This window comes from Sorex araneus, chromosome 1 (assembly GCF_027595985.1).
Source record: "Sorex araneus isolate mSorAra2 chromosome 1, mSorAra2.pri, whole genome shotgun sequence".
Lineage (NCBI taxonomy): Eukaryota > Metazoa > Chordata > Mammalia > Eulipotyphla > Soricidae > Sorex > Sorex araneus.
In genome coordinates, this window is record NC_073302.1 from 72678772 (window position 1) to 72696340 (window position 17569).

Consider the following 17569-nt stretch of genomic DNA (forward strand, 5'->3'; position numbering starts at 1 on the left):
GGCTTAGTGCTCCCCAAGAGTTACACCCTTTAGTAGGGTGCTTGCATGCACTTGGTTTTCCCCACACTGGAGATGACACACTTTGTTGTGGCACCAAGGGTCTCACAACAGCAGTGCTGCAAGTATCACACTCAGCACATGGTGGGGGCAGGGTGGTCCAGGGAAGGGATTCCTGGCCCCGTGCCTACACATCAGGCACTCTGCTGCTGAGATCGCCCCAGGCTCCCTTTCTTTCTCATAAAAGGAGCAAGTGTTGCACTGAAGGATGAGTAGCACTGCACTGTCGTCCCCATTGTTCATTGATTTGCTTGAGCGGGCACCAGTAACGTCTTCGTTGTGAGACTTGTTGTTACTGTTTTTGGCATATTGAATATGCCATGAGTAGCTTGCCAGACTCTGCCATGTGGGCGGGATACTCTTGGTAGCTTGCTGGGCTCTTCGACAGGGATGAAGGAATGAACCTGGGTCGGCCATGTGCAAGGCAAACGCCCTACCCACTGTGCTATCCCTCCACTCTGGAGCAAGTGTTATGGATGATTTTATATTATTTCCTTCAGGATCTCAAAGGTCTAAATTGAACGGCCTGGGAGGAAAATTGTATTGCCAAACTAGCCAGTTCTGTGGGAGGTCTGAGAAAAATTGAAAAGAGTTTCCAACAGTGGCTTTTAGAGGGCAGAGCAAACTTCTGAAAATAAAATTGAACTTAAATCTTTGTATTTTAAAATACATACCATTGCACCTAAACCATTGCTATTTAGAATTTTCTTTACCATTTTTATTGATGTGCCAGATACACAATACTGTGAAGTATACTTTTTGTGCCTACATTATTCCAACACCACACACATCACCAGTGTCCATTTCCTTGCACCAGTGTTCCAAGGACCCCTTCCAAGCCCCCTCCCATGTAAGCTTTGTTCTATAGACAAAATCTCCGGTTCTGATGACTTATATCACTTGTTGCTCTCTAACTATGTTTCTTTATATCCCAAATATGAATTATTTTTGTAGAGTAATGACACCTAATGATATGCCCAAAACAGTAACAATAGGTCTCATTCCCCTGACCCTGAAAGAGCCTCCAATCATTGGGAAAGACGAGTAAGGAGAGGCTGCTAAAATCTCAGGGCTGAATGTAATAGAGATGTTACTGGTGCCCGCTCGACAAATCGATGAACAACGGGATGACAGTGATACAGTGATACAGTGAATGACATCTACAGACATATAAAGCTAAACTCTTGAAATTCTACAAAATTATAAATCAATTACAAGTTGATAAAAATTAATTTTTTTCAAAAACTGTTTATGTTCCCTTTTACTATTATATAATTTTTAATTGTATGAATAATGTTATACCAGTATATTTAAAAATTTACATGAAATAGATAAATTCTACAAATTAAAAAAATGGTAGCAATGAAGAGAACTAAAAAAAGTCTTCCTCAGGGGCTGGAGCAATAGCAAAGTGGGTAGGGCATTTGCCTTGCACTCAACCAACCCAGGTTCGATTCCCAGCATCTCATATGGTCCCCTGAGTACCGCTAGGATTGATTCCTGAGTGCAGACCCAGGAGTGACCCTGGCCGGGTGTGACCCAAAAAGCAAAAAAAAAAAATGTCTTACTGGCATGCCCAAAAGGAGAAAGAGAGAGAGAGAGAAGAACAGCATCTGCCATAAAGGCAGGCAGAGTGTGATGGGTGGGGGGTGATGGAGGGAACCTGGGGACACTGGTGCTGGGAAATGTACACTGGTGGAGGGTTGACTGTTGGAATACTGTATGACTGAAATCCAATCATAAACAGCTTTGTAAGGGTCTATCTCAGTGATTCAATGAAAAAGTTTTAAAAGAAAAAGAGAAAGTCTCAGTGGGGAGATCTTAATAGGCCCATAAAATTATAAAATTGTGTTTTACCTAAAAAGAAAGTATTTGTTTTATGTTATAGTTAATGCTTGTGTCTACATTAATAAATAAAGATTATAATAAAATATCTATGTATAAAAATGACCTAAGCAAGCATAGAACTTTCAGTATAAATGGAATATTTGCTCATTACTAAAAGGATATAAAATCCCTTAGCAAGCTAGGAGTGAACAAACCTTTCTTAGTCTAACAGAGGGTGACCATAGCACCACAAGTGAGTGCCACACACAGTGTCGAGGCACTGAGACGTGTCTGTACTTGTATAGAAACTCCTTTGATGATTCTTATAAGACTGATCTCAAGGCTATGAATTCCTTTAATTGTTGCCTGTCCTTGAAGCTCAGTATTGTTCTTATAAATCTGAATGATAATCTAGCTGAATAGAGTATTCTTGGCCACATGTTCATTTCATTGAGTTTTTATACTTGATCCCTCCATTCTCTTCTGACTCAGATCTGCAGTGAATCTTGTGGGCTTTCCATTGTATGTATGTTCCTTTTCATCTCTTCCTGGTTTCAATTTTTTAAATCTGTCTTGCAGAATCTGAAGTCTGGGCAACAAGGAGCATAGCATCTTTCATTTAAAGTTTAACAAAGAATAATAATGGTTCACTTATATGATTTGTCATTTTCAAAGCCCTTTTTATATATGACTTCTGATATGATGCTCACAGCAGCCAGGCTAAATTACTTTCCATCTACTTTTTAGGAAACTAAGACTAGAGAATTTAAGCAACTTACTTAAGACTAAGTGGCCAGCTAGGCTTTAGTTGTTATTTAGTATCATTTTCAAACTGACTCTCTATAAACTACAATCCAAAGAAGGGGCAGGTCTGAAAGAAACAAATGCTACATTGATAATTGAAGGCAAATTTGAATTTTGTGTAGGTGTAAGGATAGATATTTATGGGGAAGTTTCCCTGTTTTAATGTTTTTACTTTTGGGCCACACCTGATTGGCACCAGGTAGGTTCATGAAAAACTCTGGTATCTGGTTTAGAACCCAGGTCTCCTGCATGCTTTGCATGTGCCCAGTTTGTTGAGCCATTTTAATATTTTGGGGGAATTATTATAGGTCTCCAGTCATTTGCCTTGCATGAGGCCAACCTGAGTTTGATTCCTCCATCCCTCTTGAAGAGCCTGGCAAGCTACCGAGAGTATCCCGCACACACGGCAGAGCCTGGCAAGCTACCCGTGTCGTATTCGATATGCCAAAAACAGTAACAAGAAGTCTCACAATGGAGACGTTACTGGTGCCTGCTCAAGCAAATCGATGAACAACAGGATGACAGTGCCACAGTGCTACATCTTTTAGCTGTCCTCCTTGGCAAAGCAAAGGTGGTCAAACACTTATCACTGATAAGTTTACAACCTCGGGTATTCGAAAGGAGTACAGGGGCACTTGCCTTGCTCTAAGCTGACCCAGTTTTGATGCCCAGCACACCATATGGCCCCTGGAGCCCAGCCAATAGTGATTTCTGAACACAGATCCAGGAGTAAGCCCTGAGCAGCACCAGAGGCCAAAATCCAAACAAACAAACAAACAAACAAACAAAAAACAGAAATAAAACAAGAGAAGAAATGCAATGCTGGGGTAGAAACCGATCTGCTCTTTTGATACATCCATCCCATAATTATCGAACACTGTCCTTTAATGAAGGAATATTTTTCTCTCCTCTGAATTTGTGACTGTCCTTCATCATCTGGATGATTTACAGTACTAGCTGTTGTGACAGTGATGGTATTCTGCAGTCCTTCACTCTTGTCTCAAGAGTTTCTTGAAAAATTTTGTGTCTTCACCAGTTAGAATCATATGGCTCAATGGAGGTACTTCATTCAGACAAGTTTCTTGAAGGAGGGTTTAGGGACTCAGCAACCAGATGATGATTAGCTTATTTAATCATGGCCTGCGTAAGCTTCCTTTCTGATGGTACTGCATTCATGAAACCTAAGTCTTAAATGGATCTTTCTTTTATTTTCTTTTTTTGACTGCATCTCATTTTATTTTATTTTTTTAAATTAAAAAATTTAAAAAATAATTAATAAATTTTTAAAAAAGTTTTGATCAGATTTTTTATTTTTATGTTGAATCACCATGAGGTACAGTTACAGACTTACAAACTTTTGTGCTTACATCTTAGTCATACAATGATCGAGTACCCATCCCTCTACCAGTGCCCATTCCCCATCACTAATGATCCCATTATCCCTCCCACCACCCCACCCAACCCCCCACCCCACTCTGCCTCTGTGACAGGGCATTCCCTTTTGTTCTCTCTCTCTCCTTTTGGGTGTTGTGGTTTGCAATAGAGGTATTGAGTGGCCATCATTCAGTCTATAGTCTACTTTCAGCATGCATCTCCCATCCTGAGCAGGCCCTCCAAGCACCCTTTACTTGGTGGTCCCTTTTCTATCTGAGCTGCCTTTTCCTCCAGCATGTGAGGCCGACTTCCAAGCTGTGGAGCAATCCTCCTGGTACTCATCTCTACTATTCTTGCATGAGAGTCTCCCATTCTGGTACTTTATATTCCACAGATGAGCGCAATCTTTCTATGTCTGTCCCTCTCTTTCTGATTCATTTCACTTAACATGATACTCTCCATGTTGATCCAATCAAATGGATCTTTCTTAAGATGGCATATCAGGTCACTTGATACAAGAGGCAGGTGACTCTAAGTAAAGAGTCTACTCATTGTTTCTGTGTTTAGCTGGAAATTGGAATCACCAAGAGACCTTTCAAAAGTCAGTCACTCAAGACTGATCTCCAAAACATTAAGTCCTAAGGACTGGGTGGCAAATAGATATTACTCTTTCTTAAGGACTCTCAGATGAGTCCAGTGTGCAGCAAGGTTTGCAATTAATAGGTAACAGTTTGTCCCAATATCATCCAGCTTGGGACAGGATCCTATCATGGTTGAAATCTGTTATTTTTAGCTAAAATTAAAATTTTGTCAGTGAAAGATTAATGAATACCATAGAGTGGATGCTATAATGATGATTTGCAAGGGATTACTAGACATGATTTTATCCTGTACAACTACCTTTCAAAGTAGGTTTTCCCCAGTTCACCAATGAAAATATGAGTGTATTTTCATTTGTTCTGTGATTCCTTAATGAATGTGGAAGGATCAAGGTTTCTAGTGGTACTCCCTCCTATTGTGGAATGGACAATGATGTTGTCAGCAAATATTTATGGGGGGTCAACTCTGCCGCTATGTAGATAAATAGTGAACAGGGAATACAGGCTTTGCCCTGCCAGAGCTCATCAGCTAATGGAGGGCCCAAAGACACAATTCAGCAATTTCCACACCCCATGGTTAAGACTGTTGGGAAATTTATTCACTTGCATTGGACTTTGCAATAGGATTGTGGCAGCAAAAACACATAATGAAGCTGTTAGAATATAAATAAAAACAGAAATCAAGACTAGGGAAATATAAATAAGATTACAGAGTCAAGAACAGAAGAAGAAAATTCATAGTTATGCAAGTCATAAGGATCCACTTGGGCTGAACATCAAATTTGGCATTAGTGTTCTGGCAGCGCTATTGAAAGGGGGAAATATTATTAGTTATACAGTTTTATTGTCAGAAAGAAGGAAAAACATACCAGTTCCCACAGGGAAGGACGGTCTTTCCTAACACTTGGCGCTTTAGGGAATGTCTGTGTAGAGTTTTATCCAATGTCCAGTGATACTCCTATATGACTGCAAATGAGACTTTATAAGACTGTGTGTTATACATTGCAATAATAATTATCATCTAAAACTAAAATGCCAGACCAGATCATTTTAGTTTTATATATGAGTAGAGCACTTGCATGTGGCAGACATGAGTTCAATCCCTGGTACCACATATGGTCTCTCAAACCCCACCAGAAGTGCTCATTAAGTGCAGAGCCAGGAATAAGCCCTGAGCAAGCCAGGTGTAACCTCCCGCCCCCTCACAAAAGTAAAATAAACTTAAACACAATTTAATATAATCATTTTTCTCTCAGAAGTAGGTAGTCAGATGTGCACTGAACATTGCCAAATATGTGTCCAGATGAATATATGACTAGGAACTGGAATACCTGGGAAATGGATGGATTGGACACTTAATATTCATAAGCATAAGTTCTCTCTGGGGGGATTTTTATAGGGAAGATGGTTATATTTTCCATTTTTTGAGGTAGGACTGAAGGGAAGATATTCTAAGTTGGGGGTAATATGATGGCTTCTACCACAGATCAAAAAGTGTGTTTGGTTGAGGGCCAGATTGCAAATATTTTCAATCTTATTAGTCAGCCAATGTCACAGCCATTCAGCTTTGCAGATATAGTACAAAAACATCATGTGAATACAGAAGTGAATGGGTGAGACTGTGTTCCAATAAAACTTTATAAAAACAGGTGGGAGCTCAGATTTGGGAATCAATCTATATATTGTCAACTCCTGGTTTATTTTTAAAATGGGAGTAGGAGGCAAATTATAAATTGGGTTTTTTTTAGGATTAAGAAATATTTATCAATTTGATAAGTCTTGGCCAGTGGTGATTTTGACCTCATTTTTGAGCTGAAAGTAGGTGATGGTGCATGCTAGAGAGAACTTGATTCATATTCAGTCTGAGATTGCATCAAGTTCAATGGTGGAACATGCAACCTTTCTCAATGCTATCCAGAGCAACTATTCATGCAAAGGGGTGGTCTTCAGACGTGGAATTAGTGTTGGTATAGCAAAGAACTGGGCTGACTCAAAAGTTTTATTGTTCCATGTGGGAAAAGAGAATTGTACTGTTCCTTCCCTAGAGTCTCCCAAGCACCTTAATTTTCTACTAAGATCTCCTGGTTGGTTCCTTCTGAGAGAAGATGTTGAATTATTTGCAGTAGATTGATGTTTGTTATTCACTTGATTTTCATCTTTTCAAATACATAATCTATTTCAGGCTGTCAAATATAGGTCCTAATTAGTCTTCTGTTCAGCTAAAGACACAGCTACACTCAAAGGGAAAAATGCAACATAATTTTAAAAAAATTTTATTGAATCACTGTGAGATAGTTACACGTTTTCATGTTTGGGTTACAATCACACATGATCAAACACCCATCCCTCCATCAGTGCATATTCCCCACCACCAATATCCCCAGTATACTCCCCCTTTCCCACCCTCCTACTGCCTCCATGACAAACAATATTCACCATACTCTCTTTCTACTTCTGGGCATCATGGCTTACAACACAGACACTGAGAGGTCATCATGTTTGGTCCATTATCTACTTTTAGCACACATCTCCCATCCCGACTGATTCCTCCAGCCATCATTTTCTTAGTGATCCCTTCTCTATCCCATCTGCCTTCTCCCCTCCGCTCATGGAGCAGTCTTCCAGCTATAGGGCAATCCTCCTGGCCCTTGTATCTACTGTCCTTGGGTGCCAGTCTTGTGTGATGGAAATGCAACTGAATTTTCTTAAAAAAAAAGACTAAGTTAGGAGTAGATAACATATCTTGCTGGTTTTTGTGGCCTGGATTTTTAAAAAAATTTCACTGGTAACAAACTAATCTGGGAGTTTACTTGTGTAGTAGGAACTATCTCCAAGGGGTGTGTCTGGGAGGTTATTAGAAGAGTTATTTGGAATCAACAAGTGGTTTAGGGTTTCAGCCTTGGATATTTCTGTAACTGATTTATGAATAAACCATAGTCCTAAATAATGAAACTACTTTCTCTTGTGTATCAGACATGGTGACAATGAAAATGTAGGCTTAATGAGGAATTACAATTACAAAAGAATTTGTAAAAACATGCCTGTGAATGCAATTGTAGAAGCTTTAAAGACTTCATTATCAGTTTGAGTTTGGTGTATGGTACTTTGTGGATACTAGGAAATTGCTGCATTTGGAATTTTACAACTATTGACTTCTCCAGCTTTATGTGGTGATTAAGAAAAGGGCTTTGGTTCACTATAATGTAATTATGATAACCCATCCAGGCTTATTGAGAGTAAGTACTATGTCATTATCTTCACATGACCTGAGCTTAGCCTAAAGCTCGTCCTAGGAGAGAAGCTCTGAAATGTTTGTCTAATGAATGAATCCTGGATAACAGCTTCCTGTTTGCAAAGCTACTATCATATCATGGTGGATTGCCAGTTAAGGAAATAGTCCCCTTTTGTTATACAAATTAAAGCACATATTATACCACTTCAAGAGAGACTCTGGCTTTTGAATTAAGAATTGGGACAATATATGTCTACAAAATGTCAACAGCAGAAAATCATTCTGATGGAATCAGCATTCCTGAGTCTAGATGGGAATAGAATAAAGGATTGACTGTCAGGTTTATATGGCAGGTAGAGTATATTTTTATAACGATTTATTCTTTAAAAGCAGGATTTAGTATTAGAGGAACGTCAAGAGTACATTTTGTAGGGAAAAATGTCTGATATCAAAATTTCCTGAGCTGTCTCCTTTTTCAGAAATAACAAGTAGCCAGACATATTATTTTGTTCCCTTCTATTTCCTCTGACCGCTGGCAATAAGCTTTTTGATAACAATGGCGTTATCAGTCATCTTAGGAAAACAAATTTCCTTCCACAAAAGTCACAATTTGATATATAGTCACTTTAAAAATACCTCTGCCACTAATGAGAAGTGATGTTGAGAGAGTAGAGATGTTCTGAGCCCAGCCAAATTAGTACTGGGTAACAGTGAGGTAGCCACAGCTCTGTTTCACTGCACTCTGCAGTGAAGGTCTTACATGGGAAGATAAAGGCAAGAAGATGAAGATGTACTCAGGCAGACTTAGCGTCCAGTACAGACTCCAGTCCCAAGCACTTGACTGTAGAATTACATTGCTGTTATAGGAATGTGGGGACAAGGAAAGAAAAATCAGAATGTAAACTTAGGGTTGGACTGTGGCTCAAGTAGAAGAGCATATGCCTGTTTTGATTTTGATTCCTGGCCCCACGTGACTCCCAAACACCACTGGGTGTGGCCTCTCATCACCACGACCAGAACCGTCACCTTCACCACCAGCTAACTTGAAGTTTCCTCTTGAGATTAAAGAAGTAACCTTAGCATGGGTATTTTATCTTGCCACAGTAGATAAAATGCTTATCCCCTATTGTATCCAGCAACTGTTTAAGGGACAAGCTTTGGTCTTAGGGACATTAAATCTTTTTCTATCCTTGTTATAGCTACCTGTTTTTTTTTTTTTATTCTCATCTCATCAGACCACAGGAACTTGAACATCTGTTCAGCATTTTGCTCCTAACCCTCCCCCAACTTTAACCACAAGACAACAGAAATAGGAATAAAAGACAAATGGAAACCTTAAGTAACCTTTAGCTTCACCTGCTGTTCTACTTTGGGGAGTGTCAGATGCTGAGTATTAATTCCAGGATGCTGGTTGTCCTTTGATTAGAGAAATATACTGATATCCAAGATATTTATTAATCATTACAATTGTATCTTCATTTATTCATGAACCCATTCTGGATATTCTTGGTTTCAGGGCCTAAGAATTATTTTCTCAGATGCATCTCGGCTCATCTTTCGGCTCAGTTCCTCCAGTGGCATTCGGGCCACCATCAGGCTGTATGCAGAGAGTTACGAGAGGGACCCAGGCGGCCATGACCAGGAGCCCCAGGTACCAAAGCAGACTTGTTCTCTGTGTATCTCATACCTGCTGGAAAACTGAAAGTGCCCTTACAAGTCTTTATGGGGATGATATTACTTCCTGTATTAATACCTCAAACTGAAAAACAAACTGGGTCCAAAAAAATTTTTAAGTCATTTATTATGTTTGAAACAGAAAAATTTTTCTCTAGAACATGTGATGCATTTAGATGAATATTTTCCAAATGATTTGCCTCTCTTGACTAATATCTACTATGATAATTAAGGTGATATTCAGAAGAATCATCTTGTCTTAGATAAAGAATTTTTTAGTTAAGTGTATAATTGATCAAACTTCCCAAATCCTTGGCTGTATTGATGCATATTATGAAGGTGTTTGGAAAAATCTGAACTGAACCATGACCTTGAGATGCAATATTAATGTTACTTCCTCTCTGAATTTTGCTTTAAAGCTCATTTTGAGAAGAGGGACTTGATGGCTGTCCTGAACTTAAAGTAAAGGGATAGCACCAACCAAGCTGGTCACTTCTTGATGTCAACAACTGAGCTCAGTAACAGCTTGGAAAATAAATAAGACCAGCAGAAGCATCATCACTCCCATTTTGGTTCAGACTCCAGGCAACATTAATACTCAAAAGATCTCGCTCTACTATAGGATACTTCCAGCTACATTGCTGACTTGCCCTGTCCCCTTGGTGTTTACTTCAATCTAAGTTTTAAAGCAGTGTTCTTGATGAGATTTACATTAGTTCCATCTGCAGCGCTTTGGAAAAGGAGCGAAGCAAAGAAATACTTACTGCTGACCTTGGGCTATGACTGAACTGAAAGAGGGCATAACTTACATGTGTGGAGCCTTGGGTTTAATCCCTGACATCCTGTGGCCCTTGAGCACTGCTACAATGACAATAACAGCAACACTTAATGCTTTCAGAATTTCTAGCTATCATATGCTAGAGTTGTGCCCTCATATGTATGTATGGAATAAAATTCTGTCATCAGTAATTTAGTGGGGTTTATCCCCTGCTGATATATTACTTGGAAGAGTCAAAGAATCTGCTAAAAATGACACTGTAAATCCTTATACCAAACCCTGTAGCCAAAAGATCTCTTTACAGTAAAACAATCCCAGATGGAGAAGTAGAGGCCTGGAAGACCAAGGATTGTTCTCAGAGTTGCTGAGAGTGAGAAGAGGCAGAGCATACAGTCTTTGGCCCTTGCATCTCAGGATTGCAGCTTGCTGTGAGGGCCACACTGCCCACATAATTTCCAAGTTAGTGCATGTCACCCACAATTGTGCCAAAACATAAAAGAATTGGAGGCTTCTTCTCTTTCTCTGTAGAAGGCTCTTTACTCCTCACTTTGGGAGATGAAATGAGAGCAAGGGTGTTAAAGCCTAGAGCTACACATAGAGTGAGGAAGGATCTTCCCGGCCTCGCCAGCTCTGACTCACCGTCTTGGGGCTATTTTTTTTCCATATGTTTTTCCCTGTCTGCATGAGGTAGTTATTTGCTTATTTTTATTTACTTTCCACACTGACTGCAGGACAGTCCATTCAACCTGTGCAGAAGCAATCCTGTGCCCAAAGGTCTCTACCAAGTTGCCACCATCAAAGCCGAGTGACATTTTTTTTTCTTCTTAAGGCTGATTTTGATTTTAAGCTAAAAGATGCCATTGGGTCACTGCTGTAGGGTTATCTATGAAGTATATACTTCAGTCTGTGAGTAATGAAAAAAAGTAATGCTTATTTTAGGCCTCACTGCTACATAGTTTCCATCCTGTGAGTTTAAAGAGTTTGCCATTTTTGAATGGTTGGGGGATCCTGTGTTGATACTGGTTTTCTAATGACTAATATTTCTTCTCTCTTTAATCAAAGGCAAGGATTTTCTCAGACTTAGTGAGGTGGACCTCAGAGTATTTCACACATGACTTCACTAAAAGTTAAATTAAGAAAAGAGATATTAAATTCCATACATCCTTGATTCACCCACTTAAATCCCTATAGCTTAAACAGTTAAGTCAGCATGTAATTTTGAGTAATATTTTAAAAGGCCTCTTATCTCCTGATAGGGATAATGGTTCTCTCTGGTAGGTTTATCTGTCCCAATTAATGCTGAATCTCATCAAGGCATTTAATTTTGAGTATTTGGGATCTACCTATGGCCTTGCTTTGTAGAACTATGGTTTTTGCCTTTAAGCAGTCTAGAATGAAAGCCTTTGACTAACTGCTAAGAGAGTAAAGATAAGACATTCTCCTCAAGATGCAAATATTACTATTGACCCAAGGTCCATCAAGGAAGTAGTATCTTGTGTGACTTTCTCTGCTGCAGATAGAGCATTTTCTATCATGTTTGCTGACAGACAGTCAGTGAAAAGAGAAAAAATTCCTTTTCCCCATTCGCTCCACTACTCAGGAAACCTCTCTTATCAGCAGAGACTCCACAGATAACCTGTTATAACAGAACAGGTTGTCTAAATGCCTTAACTGCCCTAACCCAATATCCCTCCTTTTGCAAGTTATTTAGCATGAGAACCAAAATGTTCCCTTCAACTGTTCTAGCATCTAGCTATTTTACTTTGTACGTGGGTAGTTTCTTTTTCTGATATTTTAAACAACTGTGGCCAGGACATATTTTACAGATTTGAACTGTGGTTTCTTATGAAAGTATTAGTAACTGCCTACTGATGCCACTTAGACTTGACTTGTGATGTACATAAATACCTCTTGCTGCTTGTAGTTTTTCTATCTGAGTCCTTTTGTATAGTTGTGCCTGTACATCTATCTGGGTTATTATGCTATTTCCTTTAAGTTGGTATAATGTAAGGTTTTTTTTTTTTTTTTGGTTGGGTGGTTGTGTAAGTTCTTTTTTTAAGCACACCCAATAATGCTCAGGGCTTACTCCTGGCTCTGCAATCCAGAATCACTCCTGGCAAATCTCAGGAGACTATATAGGGTGCCAGGGATAAAACCCAGCTGCCAGGTTGCATGAGCAGCAAGCACCTTACGCTCTGTTTTATCCCTCCAGCCTGCAATATACCTTCATATAGGTTTGGGGGTCACACACTGCTGTGCTCAGGGCTGTGCTCTGTGGTCTCTGCTCAGGGATCACTCCTTGTAGGGCTTGGGGCCTGCCTACATGAGGTGCCAGAGATCAAACCCCAGTCAACCACATGTAAAGCAAGCACATTATCTGTTGTACTATCTCACAGGACCCCATAAAAATATTTTTCTTAATTTTTTGTTTGGTTTTGGAGCCACATCCAGCTGTGCTCAAGACTGACTCCTTGCTCTGTGTTCAGGGATCATTACTGGTAGTGCCCAGGGTTCAAATGTGATGCCAGAGATGGAACCCAGGTGAGCCAGAGGCAAAGAAAACACCCTACCTGCTGTATATTTTATAAAAAAAAATTCTATCTATTGGTACCTACAACATAAAGATAGGAAGGAGTCTTGGACTATCATTGTCCTCATTTCATGTCCTTGTTAAATCAGAAACAAAAGTTTCTGAATCCTCTTCCTGGAAATTACCTAGTATTAAAAATAATTACTTTCATTATTGACAGTTAGCAAAATCAGTATTTTTAACTGAGTTCTCAAACCAGCTGATGATTTTGTAAAAAATGAATGATTCCCCCAATTATTTTTAAATTTTACAGGTAAGCACAAACAGTCCCATTGTGTCCATTTTTTCCCCCACCAAACTTAAAAGTAGGTTTGTTGAATTCAGTTTGTTATCCCCGTTCTTTCCTTGTCCCTTTGAGTCAGTGGGTGGAGTAGATAATGAACAATAAAAGATCCAAAAGGAAAAGGAAAGAGAAGCTTTGTCAAGAGCTGGATAATCACAGTCTGATAATCATTTCATGGCTAATCAACTTTGGTATTTTTACTGCAGCGTATAACCACACCCCATTTCACCCCAACCCCAGGGGGGAAAAAACAATTTTCCCCAACCTTCATTCCAATTAAGGGAATTTATGCATGTATTGCTCTAAATTGTACCTAGAATACTTTAGGGACTAACATCTAAATGCCAGGAGTCCTGCTACAGTGAATTTACTTCTCAATCTGAGGGATATCTGTCATTTGTCTTTCGTATGATTCAATAACCCAGAAACAAACAGGTTCGTTTTGTGTTATGTGGGGAGAACGGTTTTACAGATGATTTTCATTAGACAGGTGCCTCTGAAACTCTAATGTTTATATTAATCACCGGGTGTGGGGAGGGATATTTTAAACTAAATTTTAGACTCAGTTTCTAGGAAGGCTCCACAGTCCATATTTCAAGCAAGCTCCCAGGTTATACTATACTGCTAATCCAGGAATTGAAGAACAGTTAGGTGAACTGTGACACTCCAGCAGGACGGCTTGAATTCTTTAAAATTGTAGGAAGAGCAGCACTTGTTTTAATGCCTTTGCATGTTGGGGTCACTATCCTCTAGACCAGTGACCTTCAACTGCCATTCAATCCAGTGCTGGTTCGCAGGTGTAGAAAGTTTGAAAAACCTAGGTATGCTTCCTTGGTTCTAACTGCCAGTCCATGGAACAGGTGCTGATCTTCAGGTCTAGAGAGGTTGAAAGACACTACTCTGGAATTCAATATTCTGTTGCCCGTTAAATTCCAAAGGAATGACTTACAGGCATCTCCAAGAGACATGTGCAAAAGTAAGCTCCTATCTACCTCCCTACCACCAAACCATATTTCTTTCAGTGTCATCTTCATCTCTGTAATTGGTGTCATGGTAGTTCTTTCCTTCTGATTGATTCCACAGAAACCTAGGATTCATCCTTCACTGCTATTTTTTCTCTCCTTTTTTTTTTTGATTACACCTAGATGTGCTCAGGACTTTCTCCTGGCTCTATGTTCAGAGATCACTCCTGATGTTAGGGAGACCATATGTGGTGCAGGGAATTGAACCAGATTGGCCACATTTAGGCAAGCCTCTTGCACATTGGACTACCTATCCAGTCCTGTGACTCCTATTTTTTTTATTTTTCTCAAACTCTCTATCCAATAGTAAATCTGTCATTGTGCTCGTTATAATACAGCAGAACCCAATCCTTTCTCACCACTTCCACTGGGGCCATGCTATTGCTGTTTCCACCCACTAGCTTTAAAGCACCAGAAAACTTGTGCTTTGTCCTCCCTCCTTCCCCTGTATTTCCCAAACACATAGTATACCTGGCATCTGGCAAATACCCAATGCAATTTTTTGAAATGAGTGAAATCCTTAGTAATTATGTTGGGCTCTCTCAGGTGGGTTATATAACACAGGAAACAAACAAGTGTTCTCTACTCAATATGAGCTGTGGTGTTGCCTTCAGATTTTCTCCTATGATTAAGGATTTGAGTAAAATCAGTTGCCATTTATAAGACTTCTACAGTGTATATACCATTCTCCTTCCCTTTCCCCCTCTTCTTTCTTTGTTTTGGGGAGGGAATAGGGAGAGGGGTGGTTCAGGAGAATTGAACCACACCCGACTGTACTCAGGTCTTATTCCTGCCTCTGTGCTCCGGGATCACTCCTGCCAGGGCTCAGAGGACCAACAAGGGCACAAGGAACCTGGCCATGTGCATTCTACCCACTGCACCTTTGCTCCAGCCCCTATACCAGGTATCATTTTACACATCTATCATCTTGTCATTCTGATGGTCCCCAAAGTAGTATCATCATCCTGCTTTTCTAATTGAGGAAATTTGACTGAAGCTATTCAAACTTATAAACAGGTGATTCTAAAAAAAAATAAAGATTCACGCAAGGTTTTATTAAAAATCAAACAAAAAATCCATATTGGGTATGCTAATGTTTTAGGTTATAAGAAGAGAGAATTTCTTCTTATCTTTGTTTGAAACCAAGACTGTATCTGGATTTTCAGTCCAAATGATATTTAATAAGAGGGTTCTTGTTTTGGGCCAGAACAATAGCACAGCAAGTAAGGCACACAACTGGTCCAGGTTTGATCCCTTGCATCCCGTATGGTCCCCTGACCTTCACTAGAATGATCCCTGAGTGCAGAGCCAGGAGTAAGCCCTGAGAACTACTGGGGGTGGCCCCCGCCCCCCCACAAAAGAGGATTCTTGTTTTTCTCATAACATTCTCTCATTCTTTTAACACTAACTGGATGTCCAACAATTCAATTCAATTCTCACACTAAACAGCCCAGAACCCACATTTAAGAGCTCAGACTCACATGACTTTCCCCACAGGATACATTTTTTTCTATTCAACTGATTATAAATTCAGGTATGCTCACCTTCTCCTTAGGTTTGACAAATGGATAAAATGATTCATAGACTCCAGGAGAGAGTTTTGCTTACTATCATTAGTTTTGGACAAAGCTTTCGGATAAAAAACAGCCACATGAAAGAGATGCTTGGGACCTGGTATGAGATGCTCACACCTTCCTTATATTTGGGGGACACCACCCTTACAGCACCTTGGAGTGTTCATTAGTTTAGCAGTATTCTGAATCCTATTTGATTTACTTTTTTGTTTTGGCCACATCTGGCTGTGTTCAGGGTTAACTCTTAGCTCTGTACTCAGAGATCACTCCTGGTTGTGCTTGGGAAACCATTTGTGTGCTGGGGATTGAGTTGGAGCCAGCTGCATGCAAGGCAAGTGCCTTATCCCCTGTGCTATTGCTTCAGCTCCCTGATTTTATTTTTTTTTAATATTTCCTGTGTAGACATCATTGATCAAATATTTGGCCATTGAGTGATTTATTTCAGCTTCTGCCCTTGTCTTCAAGGTGTAGCAGGGGGACAGAGCTTCAACTTTCTAGGCTCTTGCTAGTTCCTCTGGCTACAACCTTATTCTGAAGTTATGTAGGGACCCACCAGGGTCACCTCATTAACTCAAGAAAGCTTAAAAGAGGCTTGTTATGATTAACAAAAAGTTATCATTCGGGAAGTTCAGAGGATTTGGAGTGCTCTGTGCCAGCAATCAGAGACAAAGATCAAATATGCTTTCTATTTCTGTAACCACATATGATCAAATAATTTGTAAATGTGGATAAATGAGTGCTTTGGAAATAAATAACTTTCTCTTTCTTAATTAATTTTGGGGTTCTCCCAAGCAATAATCAGGGAGCCTGGGGCCTCCTCACAGAAATTCTTGTTCAACTAGTCTGGAACTTTGAAGCGAAGACCTGAGAATGGGATGCTGTTTTGGCTCTGTGGGTGCAGAGGATTACCTAGCACCTGACTGTGCTCAGGGGCCCCTAGGGGTGCCCCTATCATGTTCAGGGAATCTTGTGATACTGAGAATTGAACTGAAAAGCAAGTGCCTTAACTTGCTTATGTGAGGCCCAGAGTTTGATCACCAGCACCTCATATCTCTCACCCCAATGAGAATTCAATACCAGAACACGCCCCTCCCCCCAAATATTGAACTATCAGGTCTGTCTGACTGGGTATCAATGGAATTAAACCCTGAGACCCTTAAAAATTGTATAGAAGACTCCCAATATTTAAATTTGCAGTGAGTAATTTTTCCTAATATTAAAAGGCTAACAAAAATATATGCTGGTTATATATTACAGTTAATGTGGATCTAAATTCAATGGCTAAGTACTTGGAGAATAAAGCTAAAAACTAAAGTAATGTGATTTAGAGAGTTGGAAATAATGGAATTCAGAAGTGGGACTTTAAATGGATATCCAGACTTTTGTTACAAGACAAAAAGTTTTATTTATGTACTTATGTATAGGTTTGTCTATTTATGTCTATATACATCTATATACATATATACACAGAACATAGGTACATATGGTTATGGACTCATACTAAATATGTTTGGAAAACATGCTGTTATTTTTTAAAACTTGTATGGAGTATATTAATAGCAGTTATGTGCATGGAAAAATCAATATAATGCAAGAAAAACCATGAGGAAATACTTTATATTATTTTTCTCCTCAGAGTTTAAATTTAAGTATTGGTGTAATTTGGAAATAGCAGGAAGGGTGGAGTGTTGGAGAGAAAAATTGGGAAAGAAGCACATGGTTAATGGGCGGGGATATAAACTCTATGGCCAAGTT

The 17569-nt window shown here is 39.5% G+C and overlaps 1 protein-coding gene across 1 annotated transcript in view; it reads left to right on the forward strand.

Annotated features, from left to right (window-relative positions):
* Positions 1 to 17569, forward strand: part of PGM5 (phosphoglucomutase 5) — a 234500-nt gene that overhangs the window by 181798 nt on the left and 35133 nt on the right. Inside the window, exon 10 of the mRNA XM_055135630.1 lies at positions 9410 to 9544. Coding sequence (XP_054991605.1) covers positions 9410 to 9544 — 135 coding nt within the window. The remainder of the gene's footprint in view (positions 1 to 9409; positions 9545 to 17569) is intronic.